This window comes from Ctenopharyngodon idella, chromosome 10 (genome assembly GCF_019924925.1).
Source record: "Ctenopharyngodon idella isolate HZGC_01 chromosome 10, HZGC01, whole genome shotgun sequence".
Taxonomy (NCBI): domain Eukaryota; kingdom Metazoa; phylum Chordata; class Actinopteri; order Cypriniformes; family Xenocyprididae; genus Ctenopharyngodon; species Ctenopharyngodon idella.
This window is the reverse complement of record NC_067229.1, coordinates 22,365,392-22,384,559: the sequence shown is the minus strand read 5'-3', so window position 1 is coordinate 22,384,559 and position 19,168 is coordinate 22,365,392. Positions and strand designations below refer to the sequence as shown.

General features: G+C 34.6%; 1 protein-coding gene across 1 annotated transcript; it reads right to left on the bottom strand.

Annotated features, from left to right (window-relative positions):
• Positions 1-106: 106 nt before the first annotated feature.
• Positions 107-19,119, bottom strand: arhgap19 (Rho GTPase activating protein 19). Its single transcript, XM_051910290.1, has 11 exons — positions 18,973-19,119; positions 17,071-17,348; positions 12,636-12,716; positions 11,140-11,349; positions 10,818-11,044; positions 10,654-10,740; positions 9,760-9,825; positions 9,363-9,539; positions 4,580-4,678; positions 4,196-4,328; positions 107-2,129 (listed from the first exon to the last, which is right to left on the bottom strand). The coding sequence occupies exons 1-10, from the start codon at positions 19,014-19,016 to the stop codon at positions 4,233-4,235; spliced, it is 1,365 nt and encodes a 454-aa protein (XP_051766250.1). The 5' UTR covers positions 19,017-19,119; the 3' UTR covers positions 107-2,129; positions 4,196-4,232.
• Between the last annotated feature and the right edge of the window lie 49 nt (positions 19,120-19,168).

The following is a 19,168-nucleotide window of genomic DNA, read 5'->3' as shown; positions in this document are numbered from 1 at the left end:
GTGCTGCATTGGCCTCTAGTGGGCAGTGAGCACACTATTACTGCTCAAACAAAATCTATCATGATATATCATCGCATAGAAGAAAAGAACAGAAATACAACTCAAAAACTTCGTAAAAGTTTTAATAAAAAATATTAAAATATACAGAAGCACCCATTATTAAAGCCGAATATGTACAAAATACAAATGTTTCAAATGAGATCGATAGTTAAAAAAAACTTCCAGTTTTAACTACTGTAACATTAGTCAAAAAGGAAAATAAACCTTTTAATTTGAATGTGTAAAAAAATGTGGTTTATGCCAAATCAATGAATATCTGTGTTACATCAAGTTTTCCAGTAGATGCCAAAAACCGCCTAACTTCCACATCTTGTAGGATTACACACACAAAAAATCATTCCACTTAACAATTACACAATGCAAATTACACATTTGTAGCACCCATAACTTATAAAAAAAACTAAAATAAAAATAAAATAAAAAAATGAGACATCTAGCGCTTCTAAAAACATGTTAAGAACTGCTTCTTATTGTGAAAAGCTGTTCCAATTTCTACATTTGTAAACGACCATCATCAGCACGCCTATTAAGCTTGACAAAGCTTTTGTACCATGTAAAAAGGCTTGTTTTGCTTATTTACTGGTGTTATTCTAAAAAATGTAAAGGGTTAGTTCACCTAAAAATGAAAATTCTGTCATCTACTCACCCTCAAGTTGTTCCAAACCTGTATATTTTGAAGAATGTTTGGTAACCAAACAGTTGATTTTTTTGGTTTCTTTTTTTTTTTCATACTATAAAAGTCAATGGGGCCCATCAACTTTGGTTACCAACATTCTTCAAAATATCTTGTTTTTTTTGTTCAGGAAACTCATACAGGATTAGAACAACTTGAGGGTGAGTAAATGATTATAGAATTTTCATTTTTGGGTGAACTATCCCCGTTAAACTCCCCTTTTGCAACATTTTAGGCTTAATATAGATTTAGGAAAGCCACATTTGAATAATAAAATGTTAATTACTAATAAAAATGACAGAAATTCAGCAGTTACAATGTATGACTCTGTAGTCGAGGGAATGAACATTTGGACTGTGTCTATAAGCACATCTGAAAGAATATAAATGACGGACAATAAAAGGAAGTGACATCACAGCACTCTGCTTTGAGGAGTAAGACATGACAGGAGACGTTCAGGATCAAAGCCAAACCAGCATTAACAGTAATTCCTTTCACAACATCCTTTAATTCCCACTGATCCAAGTGCAAACTTGCACACGGCACATACCAGCTGATCAAATCAAAGTCCCAACTACTATCCTTCCCATAATTCCACACTCGTAACATACGCAAACCTTCGAAACACATCACAAAGACCTTTGACACGCACCAAAACCCTTGGAATAAAACATTACAGCATTTCATTAAGAAACATGGCTGCTTTGTGCACTTCTCACTGTATGAATTATGAAAATCACAAAATAATACATCACAATACATTTTTATACAAAATACATTTAACATCCTTGACTTAGGGTCAAATTGCATGGAAACTTTAATCAGCTGATGATTTGCACCAGAATAGGTTTAAAATAAAATCACATTTGTCCTGTTCTAGTCACAAAATATCATATTTCGAATGTTCACAGTGTTATTAAGACAATATCGATATATGTAAACATATACCAGTTATAAATAACAGTAACGCATTTTTGTGAGTAAATGTTGTCAATAGTTCTCTTAATGATTACAGCAAAAATTGTGCGATTATGGCCCAGATATCAGCACACATTTCCACACAGGCAAATATATTTACACATATACACACTGCAAATATAAATGAGCTCAGAGAGTAATTGTTATCACGGGTCAGTTAAAAATGCCCAGTGTAACTGACTAGTGGTTTACCCATGCACACCTGATGTAACAGTTTAAAACTCTGCAGTAAATTAAAAAAAGAAAGAAAAAGAAAGTCACATTAAATGAAAATTAGTCCCAACATTTAGTATGTTAAAACAATACAGAATATAAAAATATAAATAAAATAATTAAAATAAAACTTCTATCTCCTCTGGTTGTTCAGGATGAAGTCTTCTGTTCAGGCTGAATTCACTACAGACAAAGACAGGGTGCACTGGAAAACAAGCAAAGTTTCATGAACTGAGGCTCATTCAAACTCATCATTGTATTTAGAACCAATTCACACTTTATAAATAATTAAAAAAAATTAAAACAAAAATAAGTAAATATCACTTAAGTAAAAAAAAATATATATATATAGCAAAAAACTAATTAATTAGAACAAAAAAAAAATATAACAAAACAAATAATAAAAAAAGACTCAAAATAACAAAAAATAAAATACAAAAATAAACAAAAACAAAACAAATGAACAGATAAAAAATGAAAACAACAAAATAAATATAACTTTTGAAATAAAACAAAAAGAAAAAAAATAGAACAAAACAAATTCAATTATTTCACTTTTGGAAAAACAAATTAAAAAAAAAAAATTTAATTAAAACAAAACAAAACAAAAGTACAAAACCAAAAAATAATACAAAAACAAATAAATATAAATTTTTAAATAAAGTAAAAAAAACAAAACAAAAACAAATAAGCAAGCAATAAGTTGCAGTCTAGGGCTGCATCCGAAATCGCATACTTCCCTACTATATAGTAGGCGAAAAACAGTATGTGACAAAAGATGTCCGAATTTACATTATTCATAAAAGAGTAAGTAAAAGTACCCGGATGATCTACTTCTTCCAGAGAGATTCTGAAGTGCGCATATGATGGACACTTTACTAGCCCATGAGGCCACGGGAGAGGAATGGCAGTGAAGCGACGTAACTGACGCTGGTAGGTCACATGATAATGACAACATGGCGAATACATCCGGATTACATTCATACTACACACATTCATACTATATAGAGCAGGGGTGGGGAACGTTGATCCTGGAGGATTTCCTGCAGAGTTTAGCTCCAACCCTAATAGGCTGTTTGCACATGACGTCATTGCTGCAGCGCGAAATGTGGCTGGAGTGCCGGGAGTGATTTTTCAATATAGGAATCCTATCAAAAACTCAAAATTCGTATGTTTTGCATCGTTTATGGTTGCTCAAATTGATCAAACCGAGAACCCACAAGGAGCTTTTATTGTTTACATAACTTATATCGTTTTTTTAACTTTAAACGTTTTAGTCTTTCATAGCATTTTGCGTCTGCTGATACTGAAATTAATATGGATACCTGCTTACCTTTTTTGTTTTTGACTTGGTTAAATATTCACATTCTTCATGCTATCATTTGCAGGGAAGAGAAGCTATTTTATCTCATTGCATGATCATTTGGGGTGTTTTCACTTTTGTAGAATTAGTTATGTAGAATTCCGTTCACAATGTTGATCTGGTTACCGTGAAAAGTGTCACGCGCTGCTGCTTCAGCAATCATAGTCAAAAGTCACCTCCTCAACCAGCTTCCCTTAGTGTGTTTTTACACGTAGAAAAGGTGAAAATTATATTACACCGTCCCGTTTTTTCCCTGAACGATGATATGAGTTCCTATTGCAATTCTTGTATTAGTATAAATAATCTACAATGGCAACATTTTTCACAATCACGACAGAAAATCAAAAGACTGCCCTAACGTCACTAGCAGAAAGGCAGACCAGACAAACCAGACTAGAACTGAACACGGCGTGACGGCAGCTTCACATTCTCTATATCTACCGTCTCGATGGCAGGAAAGTCTTAAAATTCAGTGGAAAAGTCACTCCTCTTCATGACATAAGGATCACGTCCAACATATGTTGTGATTTTCGGGTTATATCTTTCTAAAAAAAAAGCACAGAACGGACTTTTCTCCATCTCTTCCATTCTAATTTTCACTGCTTGCCCTCCACCGGAATTTCGCGCATCACCAGAACCACATGCTTGCAAACAACCTATTAAGCACACCTGAAGCTAATCAAGGTCTTCAGGATTACTAAAGTTACAGGCAGGTGAGTGTTTTTTTTCAGGGTTGGAGCTAAACTCTGCAGGACAATGGCCCTCCAGGATCAACGTTACCCACCCCTGATATAGAGCGTACTTTTTTAGCGGTCGAAAAGTAATTACTGATTCAAAATAAGTACCTACTAAAGAGAGTATGCGATTTTGGACACAGCCACGGTGTTTAACTGGTTTGGGCTGCTCACCTGAACCCAGTGCTGGTGCTCATCATCATGCCCCGGTTCAGCTCACCGGCTCGCTGCTGATGTTTTCCTTCCCCTGAGGAGACACGTACCGCCCTCTCCTGTCTGCGGCAGGCTGGTTCCCCAAAACCTTCCTCTGCATTTAAACATAGTAACATTCGTTAGACATCCGGTTTATGCACTTTCAAAAGCTGAATTGGTAGGTTTGCTACAGTGTGATTTTATAGTACATTCCCTTTAAACTACATCATTTTGTAACTACCAAAGGATTGTTCGCTTTAAAGGACACACAGCTGCATTGGCCAGCACTTGAAAAGATTTCACCATCACACATAATAACTTGTGTATATAAAACAGAGGTGAAAGAGCTGGAGATAGAGATCTGACCTTGATAAGACCACCAAAGGAGCGTGAGCGAGCGTGTTTTTTACTAGTAGGAGTCGTATTCTCATTGACAGGAGTCACAGGGGTCGACTGCTTGCCAAGCTGAAATGAATAACAGCCACAGAATGATTACAGGAACATTGTGCTAACAGAATAATAAAAAACAACTTTCCTTTTAATAACCACAAAATAATTATAGTAAAAATGTATAAAATGTACACTAACAGAAAAAAGTAGGAGTTTAACGATACACTCATGTCATGATTTGATACAATTTACTATACTGAACTCACAACACGATACTATCGCGATACTTTAAGCTAGCGATGGCCCGATACCATTTTTTAAAAACCGAGTACGAGTACCGATATTTTTTTTCTGGTACTCACTGATACAGATACCGATGCCTATAGATTTATTAATTTCTCTCTCTCTCTCTCTCTCTCTTTTTTTTTTTTTGGTGAAGTTGCAGTTTTCCCAAGCACAACACAGTGAGACTAATGAATGTAGGACAGCTTCTTTATTATTTCTCTAATGAAAAAAAGTAATAATTTTTATGTGCTTGTCACAAACTTAAAGAACAAATTTTTCACAGTGTCCAATAACCTTCAAAGGGCATAATTACCAATATATATATATATATATATATATGTATATATATATATAAATAAAAAATTGTTGTTATATAAAAAGGAATTTATAAACAAATTACAAACAATACAACAAATACTATAGAGATACAAATTAAATAAACTTGTTTTTCAGATACAGTAGGTTTATTTACCATGTATACATTTATTTAACATATTTTGTTGTTTTATTAACATTAATGACAAATATTTAATTAGGCTACGGTCCCTTTAAGACCGAATCCATGGATACTGACACATATCCTGTTTTCACCCAAATGTTTATGTCCACTTAAGCCATAACCAACTGTATTTACGCGAGATACTCCACATGATGGACATTTTGACAACTATGTGTGCATTTGACCATTCAGGTGCAAGGAGAACTGATCGCGTGCCATCTGAGAGAACTGGGATCGTGCGCAAGAAAGAAAGAGAGAGAGCGCTTCTGGTCTGTGTCATTCAGCACGATTCTGCCTATCCCGCCTTCACTAATCGATAACGAATTGTGATTAAAAGCATGCAGTTCGCAATGTGTGGGTTGTCAGCATTAATTTTGAAGTATTTCCATACCCCTGAGGCTGACATTGTTTCGGCTGCTGCCGCCGGTGTCTCTATGCACAGAAAATTCTGTCATTTACGTCACGTGAGGTATCGGTCTTTGGTATCGGGGGTATTTTTACGAGTACGAGTACAAGTACATGAGCTTGGTATCGGGCCCGATACTGATAGGGTGCATTCCTACTTTAAGCCAAAATAAAGAAGAAGGTTATATTATTATTATTACTTCTAAGAGAACTATATCTACTTCTAACAAGTTAATAAAAATTTACTGTTGATTAAAATGCTGTGGACTTGAATAGGCTTGGACTTTGTCCTGCATGCACAGGGCAATGGTGACATCAGAATAAAAATATTCATGATTCTGACCCTGAAAATACAGAATTATGTTAGACACGAACTTGCACTCTGTCACCAACTACATATAAATAATGTACACCCTTTTTTACTGGTAAAATCAGGCATTATCAGGACCCACAAAGAACCCATTATTTGCATTATTATACAGTCAAACCAAAATTTATTCAGACACCTTGAACATTTCATTCATTAATGCAGTTTATTCACTATAGTTTAAAAAAAGGGTAATAAAATATGACAAGATCTCAGAGTTAAACTGTGTCAGAAAAAAAATAATCTTAATTATGTCAGATAACACTTAAGCAAAACATGGTCAGGTCAAAGTGTCTGAATAATTTTTGGTCCCAAATTATCATCAATTTTACTGGTAGTCCACTATATGAAGAATTGTATACTGGGTATTGTATACTGTATTTGGGTATAAAATGTTACAGTTTACTTTATTTTGCTATCCTCACTTACATAAATGTGTCCTGCACCCACTAGTAAAAAAATACAAAAAAATATCTACTGTCTGAATAATTTTTGGTTTGACTGTACATTATATTCAACATTAAATATAGTAGATTACTGTAGTACTGTTACTGAAACTCTGTAAACTTTAATTTTTATGTAAAATGTTGTCTGCGCTTTCACTTTGAGGAGTGTTGCTTCAGCTTGTATGCGCTTCAGATGATCAATGACAGTTTTAATTGCAAAGCATGTCAAAATGACCATTCCCAAACGTTAATTCATCCATAAATTAAAATTCTCTCTTCATTTACTGTCGTATTGTTGTTTTCGCATGTCACGCACACACGTACATTTGAACTTCTGTGTTTACAACAGTATGCGCATCATTGTAAATCTGTTCATCATTTTAAAGCCAGAAGACTTGGATTTGGATTAGACCACTTGGTTGATTGTTTTTACGATGCCTTTTAGAGGCAGTTTTAGAGGAAAGGATTTAAAATGGAGAGACAGAATCTCTCAAGGTTCATAAAAATAAGATGAACGGAAGTCTAATAGGTTTGAAACCACGAGGATACATGACGACAGAATGTACATTTTTGGGTGAATTATACTTTATAAATACAGTAAACTGAGCCTTGGATAAAACTAACTCTGTATCGCGAATCATATCGTTTACATCAAAGATACATATCGTCACATTTTTATATTTTATAAATCTCAATATAATGATTTATCGTTACACCCCTAGAAAAAAAGCCTCCTCAAGGGGTCTGTTGCCATTAGTATCAGATTAATAATAATTAATAATAATAATAATAATAATAAGCATGATTTATTTTTTAAATAAATCACAAATTATAAAGAAGCCACCCTACTTATAACAAAAATGTATGTCCTATAATAATTGCATGGTCTAGTTTGGTAAAAAATAATAATAAAAATAAAAAAATAAAATAATAATTATAGTAAAAATGTACAGAAACAAGATTTTAAAAAGCTATATTATGGGGTCTGTTGCCAATAATTTTTATTAATCATAATAATACGCATGATTTATTAAGTTGGGTTTAAAAAAGATCAAAAAAAGCTATTGCAAAATGTATGCTAACAGAATAAAAAAATGCCACCTCCAGGATAACTAATCTGCTGCCGTTAGTATAATACTTATAATAATAATAATAATAATAATATTTATTATTATCTTAATAGTGTTAATAATGATAGTAGTAGTAGTAATAATAATACGAGACAATTTCTTTTTTTTATAAATCACAAAAATAGCCACCTCAAGGGGTCTGCTGCCATTACTATATTATTAGTAGTAGTAGTAAAAAAAATAAACATGATTTACTTTTTTTTTACTAATTACAGCAAAAATGTATGATAACTAAATAATAAAAGCCACCTCAATGGATCTGCTGTCATTATTGTATAATAATAATAATAATAATAATAATAATTACACGTGCCACACTTCCTGCTTACAACAGGTGGCGCTTTGACTATAACTGAATACTGCCATGTAGATGTCTTCAGGCCAGGACTATTATCAAACATGTGAAGTTTGGAGCAAATCAGACATTGTATGCCCGAGTTACAACAACTTCCTGTTTCGTAGTGTTAATCGCATACATTAGCACTTAGCCAAGTGTTGCATGATTTAACATGTTTCTAGTATGTTTGGTACTTCATGGCATATACAAATGTGTTTCTGGGAGTGAATTACAGTGCAAAGCTTGCCATTTCCTACAGGTGGCGCTATGACTAACTGAATATTGGCATATAGATGTCTTTAGGCCAGGACTCTTATCACACATGTGAAGTTTGGGACAGCTTCCTCTCTCATGGAGAAACATCAGACTTTGTCAGGCCACCACGGACACGCCCTTCAACGAAAACTCAAGATCTTCGCAATTTAACATCGCTAAGACCTTAAGATTAGACAGTCCAAATATGACGTTGATCTGGTTAAATCTCTATGAGGAGTTAAACACAGTGTAAAACATGTTATTTCCTGTTGCCCACAGGTGGCGCTATGACTGTAACTGAATATTGCCATGTAGATATCTCCAGGACTCTAATAAAATGTGAAGTTTGGGGCAGATTGGACATTGTATGCCTGAGTTACAACAACTCCCTGTTTCATGGCGAAACATCGAAGTTTGTCAGGCCGACACGGACACGCCCTTCAGCAGAAACTCAAGATCTTCGCAATTTAATGTTGCAAAGACCTTTAGATTAGACTGACCAAATATGATGTTGATCTGATTAAAGCTCTAGGAGGAGTTTTCAGTACAACTTTTGCAGAGTTTTAGCACAAATTTTGCAGAGAAAATTCAAAATATCTCACTTCCTGTTGGGTTTTCAGATTTTGCACCCACAGACTTTTTTGTAGGGATTGGGCTGTTACATCTGTCTACCGAATTTTTATACTTCTCCGTGAAACGTAGCGCGAAGGGCACATAATTGAAAATTTGTAGGTGGCGCTATCGAGCCATTTTGCCACACCTAATTCTGAAACCCAAATCAGACGTACATTTTTACCACTTCTGATGCGTGTGCAAAGTTTCATGAGTTTTCGAGCATGTTTAGGAATGTGATTCATTTCGGAGAAGACTAATTGACCAAGCAATTACAATAGGGTCTTTGCACCACCGGTGCTTGGGCCCTAATGATATTAAAATTAAAAAAATGAAAATCACAATTTATGTTTAGTTATTTTTAATAAAACAAATCACCAAAAACTAAATGAAGAGATTAAGCTGGACCTATTGTGCTCTTACCTGTCTGATGAGTTTTTTCTTCTTGGCGGAGTTTGGCATGTTATCGGTGACGTGTCGATAGAGCTCTCTGAGTGCCTCTTCTGTGTGATTCTCCGAGTCTAACCCCACTTGTGCTCCGCTCCTCTTACATGCCGCCATGAGAGGTGAACTGCTGACTGTCAACAGCTCTAGGTCATCCTACAACCAGAGAGAGGAATATTATCTTATTTACACACAGCAGCAGAATACAGTTGTAAGTCCAGTATTTGGGTCACTAATACAGTTATGTTCAAACACAGTTCATTTATTTACAGGAGTATCTACAGGAATTTTCAGGACTGACAGTGTGAATGTAGCCAATAGCCATGGCTCAATCAGTGCTTAGATTCGCTTTAGAAGGAACATAAATGGCACAAACCTTGGAGTGAATAATTTTGGTGTTGGCGAACTGAAGTCTGGCGTGCTCCCGCAGATACGCTGGTGCCTTTACAAATGAGAAGACAACAGAAGATGGTTTGATTTCACAATCCTAAACATCCTTTAAACATTTAAGATAACATCACATTAGTTTTGTTGTTGTTAACTAAAACTGTTAAAAATTGTTTTAAGTCATTGAAATAAAAAACACTAGATGAAAAACTTAAACTAGTGTTATTTTAGTTTCAAATTAAAACTAGTTTATAATATTTTGAATTAACTAAAAATACAAAAAAAGCTTTCATGTAATTTTAATGTAATTTTTAGTCATTTTGTTATGTGCTTTTGTCATTTTATTAGTTTTTTGTTTTTTAAAAATATTGCTAATTAGGATTAGGATTATTTCAGTTTTAGTTTTTATTTATTTCTAGTTAATTTTAATGCTTTAACTTAAACTTATTTCAGTTTACTGACAAGGCAACATTTCTAATTTAAAGTTTTTCAACTAATATTTAGATTTTATTGCATTTCAGCTTTATTTCATTTACCAGAAATGTTTTAATAGTTTTAGTTAGCAATGATAAACTTGACAAACAAAAGCTAGAAAAGTTTCCTTGGCAACTAACTTAAATAAAAATAAATTAAAGCTAAATAGAAAAATATTTACCAAAACTTTACCAAATGAAAAAGCACATCACTAAATCACTAAAACTTAAACTTTAAGCTTAAGCTTAACTTTAAACTTAAACTAAAATGAAAATGAAAATATAATTCAAAATATTAATAAATACTATGATAGTACTAAAAGAATGCTGCATCACGTTAATAGGATATTGTTTTTCACCCCATCAGCATGTGCACACATAAAAGGCTGCATTTTGAAAATACTAAGTACCCGAAAGATCTTCTGTGAATGTTTGATGAGAAAAGCCATGCCGCTGTTTAGTTTCTTAAGGTTCTCCTGAAGGTCACTGGCATTCATCTGAAGAAAGCAACATGCAAAACATGAAAAATTATGCTTGAATGTTTAACAATTAAAAACGGAAACAAATCACATACGTTCTTGGGCCAGATGACGTGGGGGGCAAACATGAGTGCGAGATTGTGTGCGGACATCTTGTTTTTGTCCTGTTGTTTGGCGGTGTGATAGAGCAGGTCCAGCAGCAGCTTGAGCAGGGTTCGGTTAGCGGTGGGCAGCAGCAGCAGCAGCAGCTGCAGAGCCTCGATCTGACGCTCCTTATCTGGCAAACTCGTCTTATTGCCTTGATCATCAAACGTGGTCAGTTCTGCCAAGAAGAGAAGGTAAAGCTTGATCAGGAAGTGTGAAGGGAGCAATGAATGATGGACAGGATGGAATGACGTGTTGAGAAACCAGACGAACCTGTGATTTTCAAGTGAGCGTGTAGGTGGCGCTGCGTCAGCAGGGGCTCGGGCAGCTCTCCCAGAAAGCTTTTGAGGAGGGTGGCAACGTCATTGGGATGGAAGTCACCGGAGGCGAAGTCAATATCAGCTTCCCCATTGAGCTGCTCTCTCAACATCTGCTGTCTCAGGCTGTTCCCAGGAACCCGAAAAAGACCTTCTACATGCAGATCTACAGGAAAACAACCAGTCGAAACATCTCAGTTTCTGGGGCTGCACGATATTGGAAAAGACTGACATTGCAACGTTTTGTTTTTCTGCAGTATACTGCGATATGAAAATTTCACCAGATGACTTCACCCTCTGGTGCTCCTTGTGTGGAGTTCAAAAATGACCTTTTATAATATTTAAATGAAATGAGTGTACTATATTTTAGGTCGATAATGTTTTTCATTATAAATATTTTGTATTTTCAGTTTGGTCTCTATTTATAGACACCACTTGGTAGATTATTGCTGAAGGGGGGAAAGTTTTAAAATGTGAATTTAATAAAAGTTATAGAAGTTTAAGTTTATTGTTATGAAAAAATGCACAAAAATACTTTTTTCAATTTTCATATTAAATATATATTTTCTAGTGCTGCACGATTGAGAATCACAATATTTTGTTTAAAATAGAGATCACGATTCTCCCTACGATTCTGAACAGACAACTAAAAATAATTTACTATAGGTGCTGACAAAATGTTAATTGCTGAAGTCTATTTAAAATGTTTAAATAATCTAAATTATATAAAAAAAATAAAATAAAAAAAAAATTAGTTTGAATGAATGATTCAACTACTCATAAATAGTTCACTTGTTTCATTACTGGATGAATCAGCATTTTTGAACAAATCTCTTGAACAGTCGCTTGCCGCCACCTGGTGGTGTAAAATGTAATGATATAATCTTTATTTGGTAAACACTGATGTCTATGGTATTTGATGGCTACTGTAGCTAACACAGAAATAACAATACTGTGTGGTTGAAAAGACTTTTTTCCAAAGGTTCAATAGAATATAGGCAAATTGTTGTCATTAAGGAATAAGATCGCATGGGTGTTTGAATTATGATCTTTTAACGATCAATTGTGCAGCTCTAATATTTTCTAAAACATGTTTTACTCTAAAAATGCGAAAAAAATCAAAGCCATAAATCTAAACAAGTTGTGTTCCAAATTCAAGTTTGAGATCTCAAAAAAAAAAAAAAAAAAAAAAAAAAAAAAAAGCTTTCAGTAAGATTTTGTTTGGGCGCAGTACCAAACGCTTCCACTAGATGAAAGTCGTTTCCCATTTGTTTCCAATGCGGCCATTTTTGACCACAAACAATACAAGTGTGATTATTTTATTCAGGACCATTTAACCTTATACTGAGTAAGAGCAAGAAATTTTGCCGCAATTTCTCTAACGCAACTTCACTTCATATGTGCAAATATTTTTGGGGGGGGCCCTGTATATGACTAAAAGCCAGGGCTTACTTTTGCTGAGGTACACGATGAGTTGATAGATCTGGGCTATTCCTTCCTCCGTGAGGGGCATGCCAAACACAATGCCTTTGTCTGCAAAATAAAAAGATTTAACAATGAAACATTTCTCCAATAATATATTGAATGAAATCATTTTTCAATACATTTTTTGAAGTTGGTGCTATTATAGTTTAATCTTATTGTTTTTATTGTTACTGTTTGTTATTTACTGTTTATTTATTTTACACAATTATCACATAAAGAAATAAAAACAAAAAAAATTTGCATTGTATTTTTTTTTTTTTTAGCTTGCTCACTTGTATTCTTTGTATAAAATGATCCCATATTTATTGTAAAAAATGCTAAATAAATAATAAATGACATCAAAATGTTTCTATTCAGCTGTATAAACTTAACCTTATTTGGTGTGAAGGGGAAAAAATGGAAAATGGAATGAAAAATAAATCAGAAAAATAAAAACGGAAAAAAGGAATTTGGAAAAAAAAAAAGTGCAGTTGTTAAGCCCCTCTTGAAAAGAGCAATCTGGATAGCACCATATTGAGTAACTACAGACCAATCTCAAATCTTCCTTTCATAGGCTAGATCACTGAAAAAGCTGTTTTCAATCATCTGAACAAATTCTTAAGCTCAAATGGATACATTCAATCTGGTTTCTGACCACATCACAGCACAGAGACTGCGCTCATAAAGATAAATGATAAATACTTTTACAATTAAATACAATTAAATACTGATACAGACAAATCATCAGTGCTGGTACTACTCGACCTCAGTGCTGCATTTGACACTGTCAATCACAACTTCTTGACAGGCTGGAAAACTGGGTCGGGCTTTCTGGGATAGTCCAAAAATGGTAAATATACTGTCATGTGAATGAGTAGAATTATGCGCAATCCCACGCCGAAATTCAGACCAGGTCACACCAATACTATTTAAAGTGCCTCTATTATGGATTTTTGAAAATTACCTTTCATGTAGTGTATAATGAAAGTGAATGAAAACATCCTGCAAAGTTTTAAATCTGAAAGTGCACCGTATATAAAGTTATTGTCTCTCAAAAGTAAGAGTCGACTCTGGAGTCAATTAAACGAGTCGTTTGTAAAACGAGTCACAACGAAACATTAGCATATTGCCTGGCCACTTATTGCACGTGCAGACGCCAGGGAAAATTCATTTTACCACAGCAGTACAATCTTTTGTTGCGTTCCCGTCATTTGACTGACGACTGCTTCTCAAACCTCGGGGAGTTTAATGCAGGATTCACAAAACGCTTGGTCTTAAAATATGGATCAATGCCCAGTTTATTTGGACCAGCTTGCTCCTCTGAATCTCAACCTGTAAGTATGATTAATAATTGATGTTTATATTTTCTAGCGATCATTCAAAATTCATAGTTTTGTATGTTATGTTGTGTAACATAGGCTGGATGTATCCAGCTAACTCAGGTTTCTGTAGTTCTGCTATTTAGATGTGGGTCCAATATTGTCTAAAAATGTGTCGATTAATGCAGCTTGTCTGTCTTATTACTTAGAGTAATGATCAAGGATGGAGCACGACTTTTGTTTACAAAGTGTAATGCCTTATCAGCTATTCACGTTTGTGCTCGGCTAACGTGGGAGTTTACAACATAGTTGTGGGCCCGGTTCGCTTACATAACTGTAAAACAGTTGTTTTCCTCTGCGTTTTTATTATTACAATAGAGTGGAGCTCTATCTGTATTGTAATAGGATGTTAAGATGCTAGTCCACGCTAACTAGTTTAAGTATTCTCTCTGTAAACAGTAAACATCCATTGTAATGTCAAACAATGATATAGCCATTTTTTACTTTGTTAATAATTATGACGAAAAAGTCTGTACACATCTGGCCTAAATGTTTATCTTATGTTAGAGGTTTTCAGCTTCGCTTAGCATTCTGATACAGCACCTACATAAAGTATAACAGTGACACTGGTATCATGTCTTATAAATTACGCAAACTAAGGTGACACTTACCATAGAGAAACGCCCTACTCCAGTCGTGATTGCAAATCAGTTTCTGGTTGATCGACTACTTCAGACGTTTCATCGTCAGACTCGGGCTCAAATTAATACGGTAAAATCGATGCTATCTTTTCCGTCCATACATTGTATACAATGTCATTTGAATTGATAGCTGTCATTCAGTTATGGAAATGGGCGCGGGGTGCCCGCAGTAGACCAATCACAAAGGACTGGGCCATCTGACCAATCAGAGCAGTGTAGGCTCACAGAAAGGAGGGGTTTAGAGAGTCATTCTTTGAACTGCTTCTAATGAATCGTTTACAAAACATTGAGAACTGAGGTGAAATTAAATGTATATTATGAGAAAACTAAAGTGTTTTTTGACCTTGCATGCATGTAAACCTGTTGTAGGAGACTCCCAAAACAATATTAGGAACCTTAAAAAAAGCATAATAGGGGCACTTTAACCGGAGTGAATGAGACAACTGAATGAGAGGAGGCGGGTGCATGTCAACTCGCTGCCGGAGAGGAGAGTGCACAGCTGGTATCGTTGCATATCAATACTGCAGAAAGGAGTATTGGAATCATTTCAGATATTTCAGTATCGATACATAGTCGATACAAATATCCAAATATCGATATTTTTGACAGCACTAGAAGGGAGAGGTTATTATGTGACTATAGGTAAGTCTGAGTGGACATCCATGACATGCGGAGTCCCACAAGGCTCAATTCTTGCACTGCTCTTGTTCAACCTGTATATGCTACCACTGAGCCAAATAATGAGAAAGAACCAAATTGCTTATCACAGCTATGCAGATGACACCCAGACACCCATCTACTTAGCTCTATCGCCTAACGACTACAGCCCCATTGACTCCCTGCGCCAATGCATTGATGAAGTTAACATCTGGATGTGCCGAAACTTTCTTCAGTTGAACAAAGAAAAAAACTGAAGTCATTGCATTGGGAAACATAGATGAAGTTCTCAAGGTGAATGTATACCTTCACTCTGAGATCAAACAACTAAAAACCAAGTCAGGAATCTTGTGATTTTGGAGTCAGACCTTAGTATCAGTACTCATGTAAAAGCAATAACTAAATCAGCATACTATCATCTCAAAAATATTCTGAACATTGATTCTGAGCAGAACCAGAAAATATGAACACATCACACCAGTTGTCAGGTCTTTACACTGGCTCCCAGTTACATTTAGGATTGATTTTAAAGTATTATTACTGGTATATAAATCACTCAATGACCTAGGGCCTCAATATATTGCAGATATGCTCATTGAATATAAACCTAACAGGTCACTAAGATCATTAAGATCACATCAGCTAGAAATACCAAGGGTTCACTCTAAGGAGTCTGCTTTTAGCTATTATGCCAGCTGCAGCTGGAACCAGCTTCCTGAAGGGATCAGATGTGCTCAAACACATTCAAATCCAGACTCAAAACACATCTGTTTAGCTGTGCAAAAAACCTCTGAAAGGTTTTTTATCCTCAATACAAAGCAACGCTGACTATTTTAACAATGTTTTTACTACTTTTCTGGACCTTGAATGTGGTAATATCTTTGCTTTCTATTATTAGGGATAAAAAAAAAAAAGAACCTCTCGGATTTCATCAAAATATCTTAATTTGTGTTCCAAAGATGAATGAAGGTTTTACAGGTGTGGAACGACATGAGGGTGAGTAATTGACAGAAATTTCATTTTTGGGTGAACTAACCCTTTAAGAGATTTCTTGGTTGAAAAGAAATTGAAACCGCGTGGTGAGAATGGTTCAAGTGGACCCTAGGTCGAGAACCAAAATTAACTAAGTGCGGACTGGGTTAGTCCTAGAGATCCCCCTGTCCGATTTTAGGACAAAAATCGGATCTTATGCGATCCATTTTTATTCTTATGTATTTGTTTCCTTCTCATGTGAAGCATTTTAAATTACCATTGTGTATGAAATGTGCTATATAAAAAAACTTGCCCTGCCTTGCCTAATGTCAAATTTGTTGAATTACTTCTATATCAGTGTCTTCACTTGATTTGGAAGCCAAATACTGTTGGTCACACATCAAAACGAGTGAGGTCCTGACTTTTGTTTCACCCATTACTGTTGGCTTAGACGGCAATGAATCTAGAGCTAGCCAGTCAATAACAGGAGCCCACGGCAGGAAACTAACTTGCGGAGCAATCACAGAACTTCCCAAAACAGATGATGTAATTAGTATACTGAAGGTTGTTCAATAGTTTTTGTCAATAGAGTCTGAAATCTTCCTACAGAAGAATCACTGGTGCCTCCATAATAAGCTCAAAGGCAATTTACTGAAAATGGACTGGTTGTAAATTTGTCGAATGTATGAGGAAGAATTTATGGCAGGCTGAAATGGAAAAAAGCAAAAGAAAGGGAACACAAAAAACTGGCTAAAATTCAGAAAAAAACCTGACCTTTGCGTTTAAGGAAGTTGAAAGAGCGAAAAAAGCCTCCCGCCACAGTGCTGTTGGGAGTCTTGGGTTCCTCATCGCCCAGTAATTGTGAGAATTCGGCCCCCGGGAGGTCGATGATCCGTGTGATGTTACTCAGCACCAGCTCGGTGAAGGCCTCCGGTCGCTCATGACGCATTTTCTCCACAAAGAAGTCTGGGTTGAAGATGATGGGCGGCCGGCCGTCACCACCGCCGCCAATTTCTGACTCTTGACTGATTACAACATTGCACACTGTGCCCCTGTGAACCCACAAATAAATATGACTTATAATCACAACATGTGAATTTTTATAGTTCATCTAATTAATTTATTCAAAAAACATTGTAATTGTAAAATGTAATTTAAACATGGACATGTCATGATTATGAATTGTGTGCTGACGATTGTCATAAATAATTGCGATAAAAAATGTAATTCTGTTTTGTTCAATTACAGTGTAAGCATAATATGCATTTCTTTACTTAGAATCATATATAATATAATAATAAAAATTATAATAAAATAGGCCTATATGATTTACATTAATGCTGTGAAAATAATAATATTTATATAATTATTTATAATATAAAATAATGAAATTCTTTAAAAGAAAACCTTAGTAAGTAGATTGGAAAAATCTATATTATTATTTCTTATATACATATATGTGTATGTGTGTATATATATATATATATATATATATATATTTTTTTTTTTTTTTTTTTTTTTTTTTTTTTCTTAGCTATATATAGCTAAGAAATAATAATAAAGATGATGTAAAACATGTGAAGCAACTATCGAAAAACCTTAATGATATGATTTAATAATTAATAATATTTGTGAAAAACAATTTTTTAAATAGAAAAATATATTTAAAAACATTTTGAAAATAATGACCAAGATGTTTACTATATTTAAGAAGGAAAATGTTATTCCTTTTTACTTCATGGTTACACCACATGACAAGTTGAATTTGAATTTGAACCAAAATGGTATAAAAGTTTATGCAAACACTAAATTTCTAATAACTTGCCATATGTGTTTAAAACTATAGTTTTCTTTTAATGGCCATAAACTGTGAATGAACATTGTCATTTTATTGAGCAAAGACAGTAAGGGAAGCCATGAATGAAGAATCAGGAGCTTAAAATTGTGATAAAATTACTTCAGAGGAAGTATAAAACTTGATGATTTTGAGAGTTTTAAAACATGAAAGTCTTCATAATGACTGTAATAATATAAAATGATTTATGTTGTTCTCTGTGATTGATCTTGTTCTGTGGTTGCCAATTCTCTATACCAATCATTAACATGGTAAAACGCTGTGAAAACATGTAAGAAGCTTTCTGAATCCTACAGTCAGTGTGACTTGAATTCATTATTGTTTCGATGGCAGTGAGAAGTACAGTGATTGTTTCAGATGGTAATACCAGGTTCTATCATTCCCAGAAAGATTCCCACATTTCACCAAGACATTTACATGATTTTCTGCGGTTCTTCAAAAAATACCATGGTACTTTGTGTTTATGCACATTCAAAGTTACGACTTTAAAACAGAAACTATATATATATATATATATATATATATATATATATATATATATATATATATATATATATACACACACATATATCTGTAACTCCATATCTAACTGCAGTAACACATGTTATGTGGCAGGAACTGTGGTTACAATGTTACTTTAATATTTGCGTTTCATACTGTAATAGGCAAGAAGCATTTCGTATAATAAGACACAACGTTTCTACCTCAGTGCTCCGCCTGCTATCCAGCAATTTCTTTGCAGTTATTCAAAAGTCTAAATATTTTACTATATTTTCAGACTATCTATATTAAGCGAACATTTTTAAGTAAATATTCGTTACCTTCTGTCTCGTTTATTTACATCGGATTCTTTCTCCGCTGCCATCTTTCATCTTCCGTTTGAATCCACCGCTGCTGAGGCGTTAACCGCTGCTTAATCATGATTGGGCAATGAAGGAAAATTGGGAGGGGCTCTGGAGCCTGGCGGGGTTTCTGAGCGCTGATTGGTCTGTTCAAATGTTTCCGAGCACTGTCGGC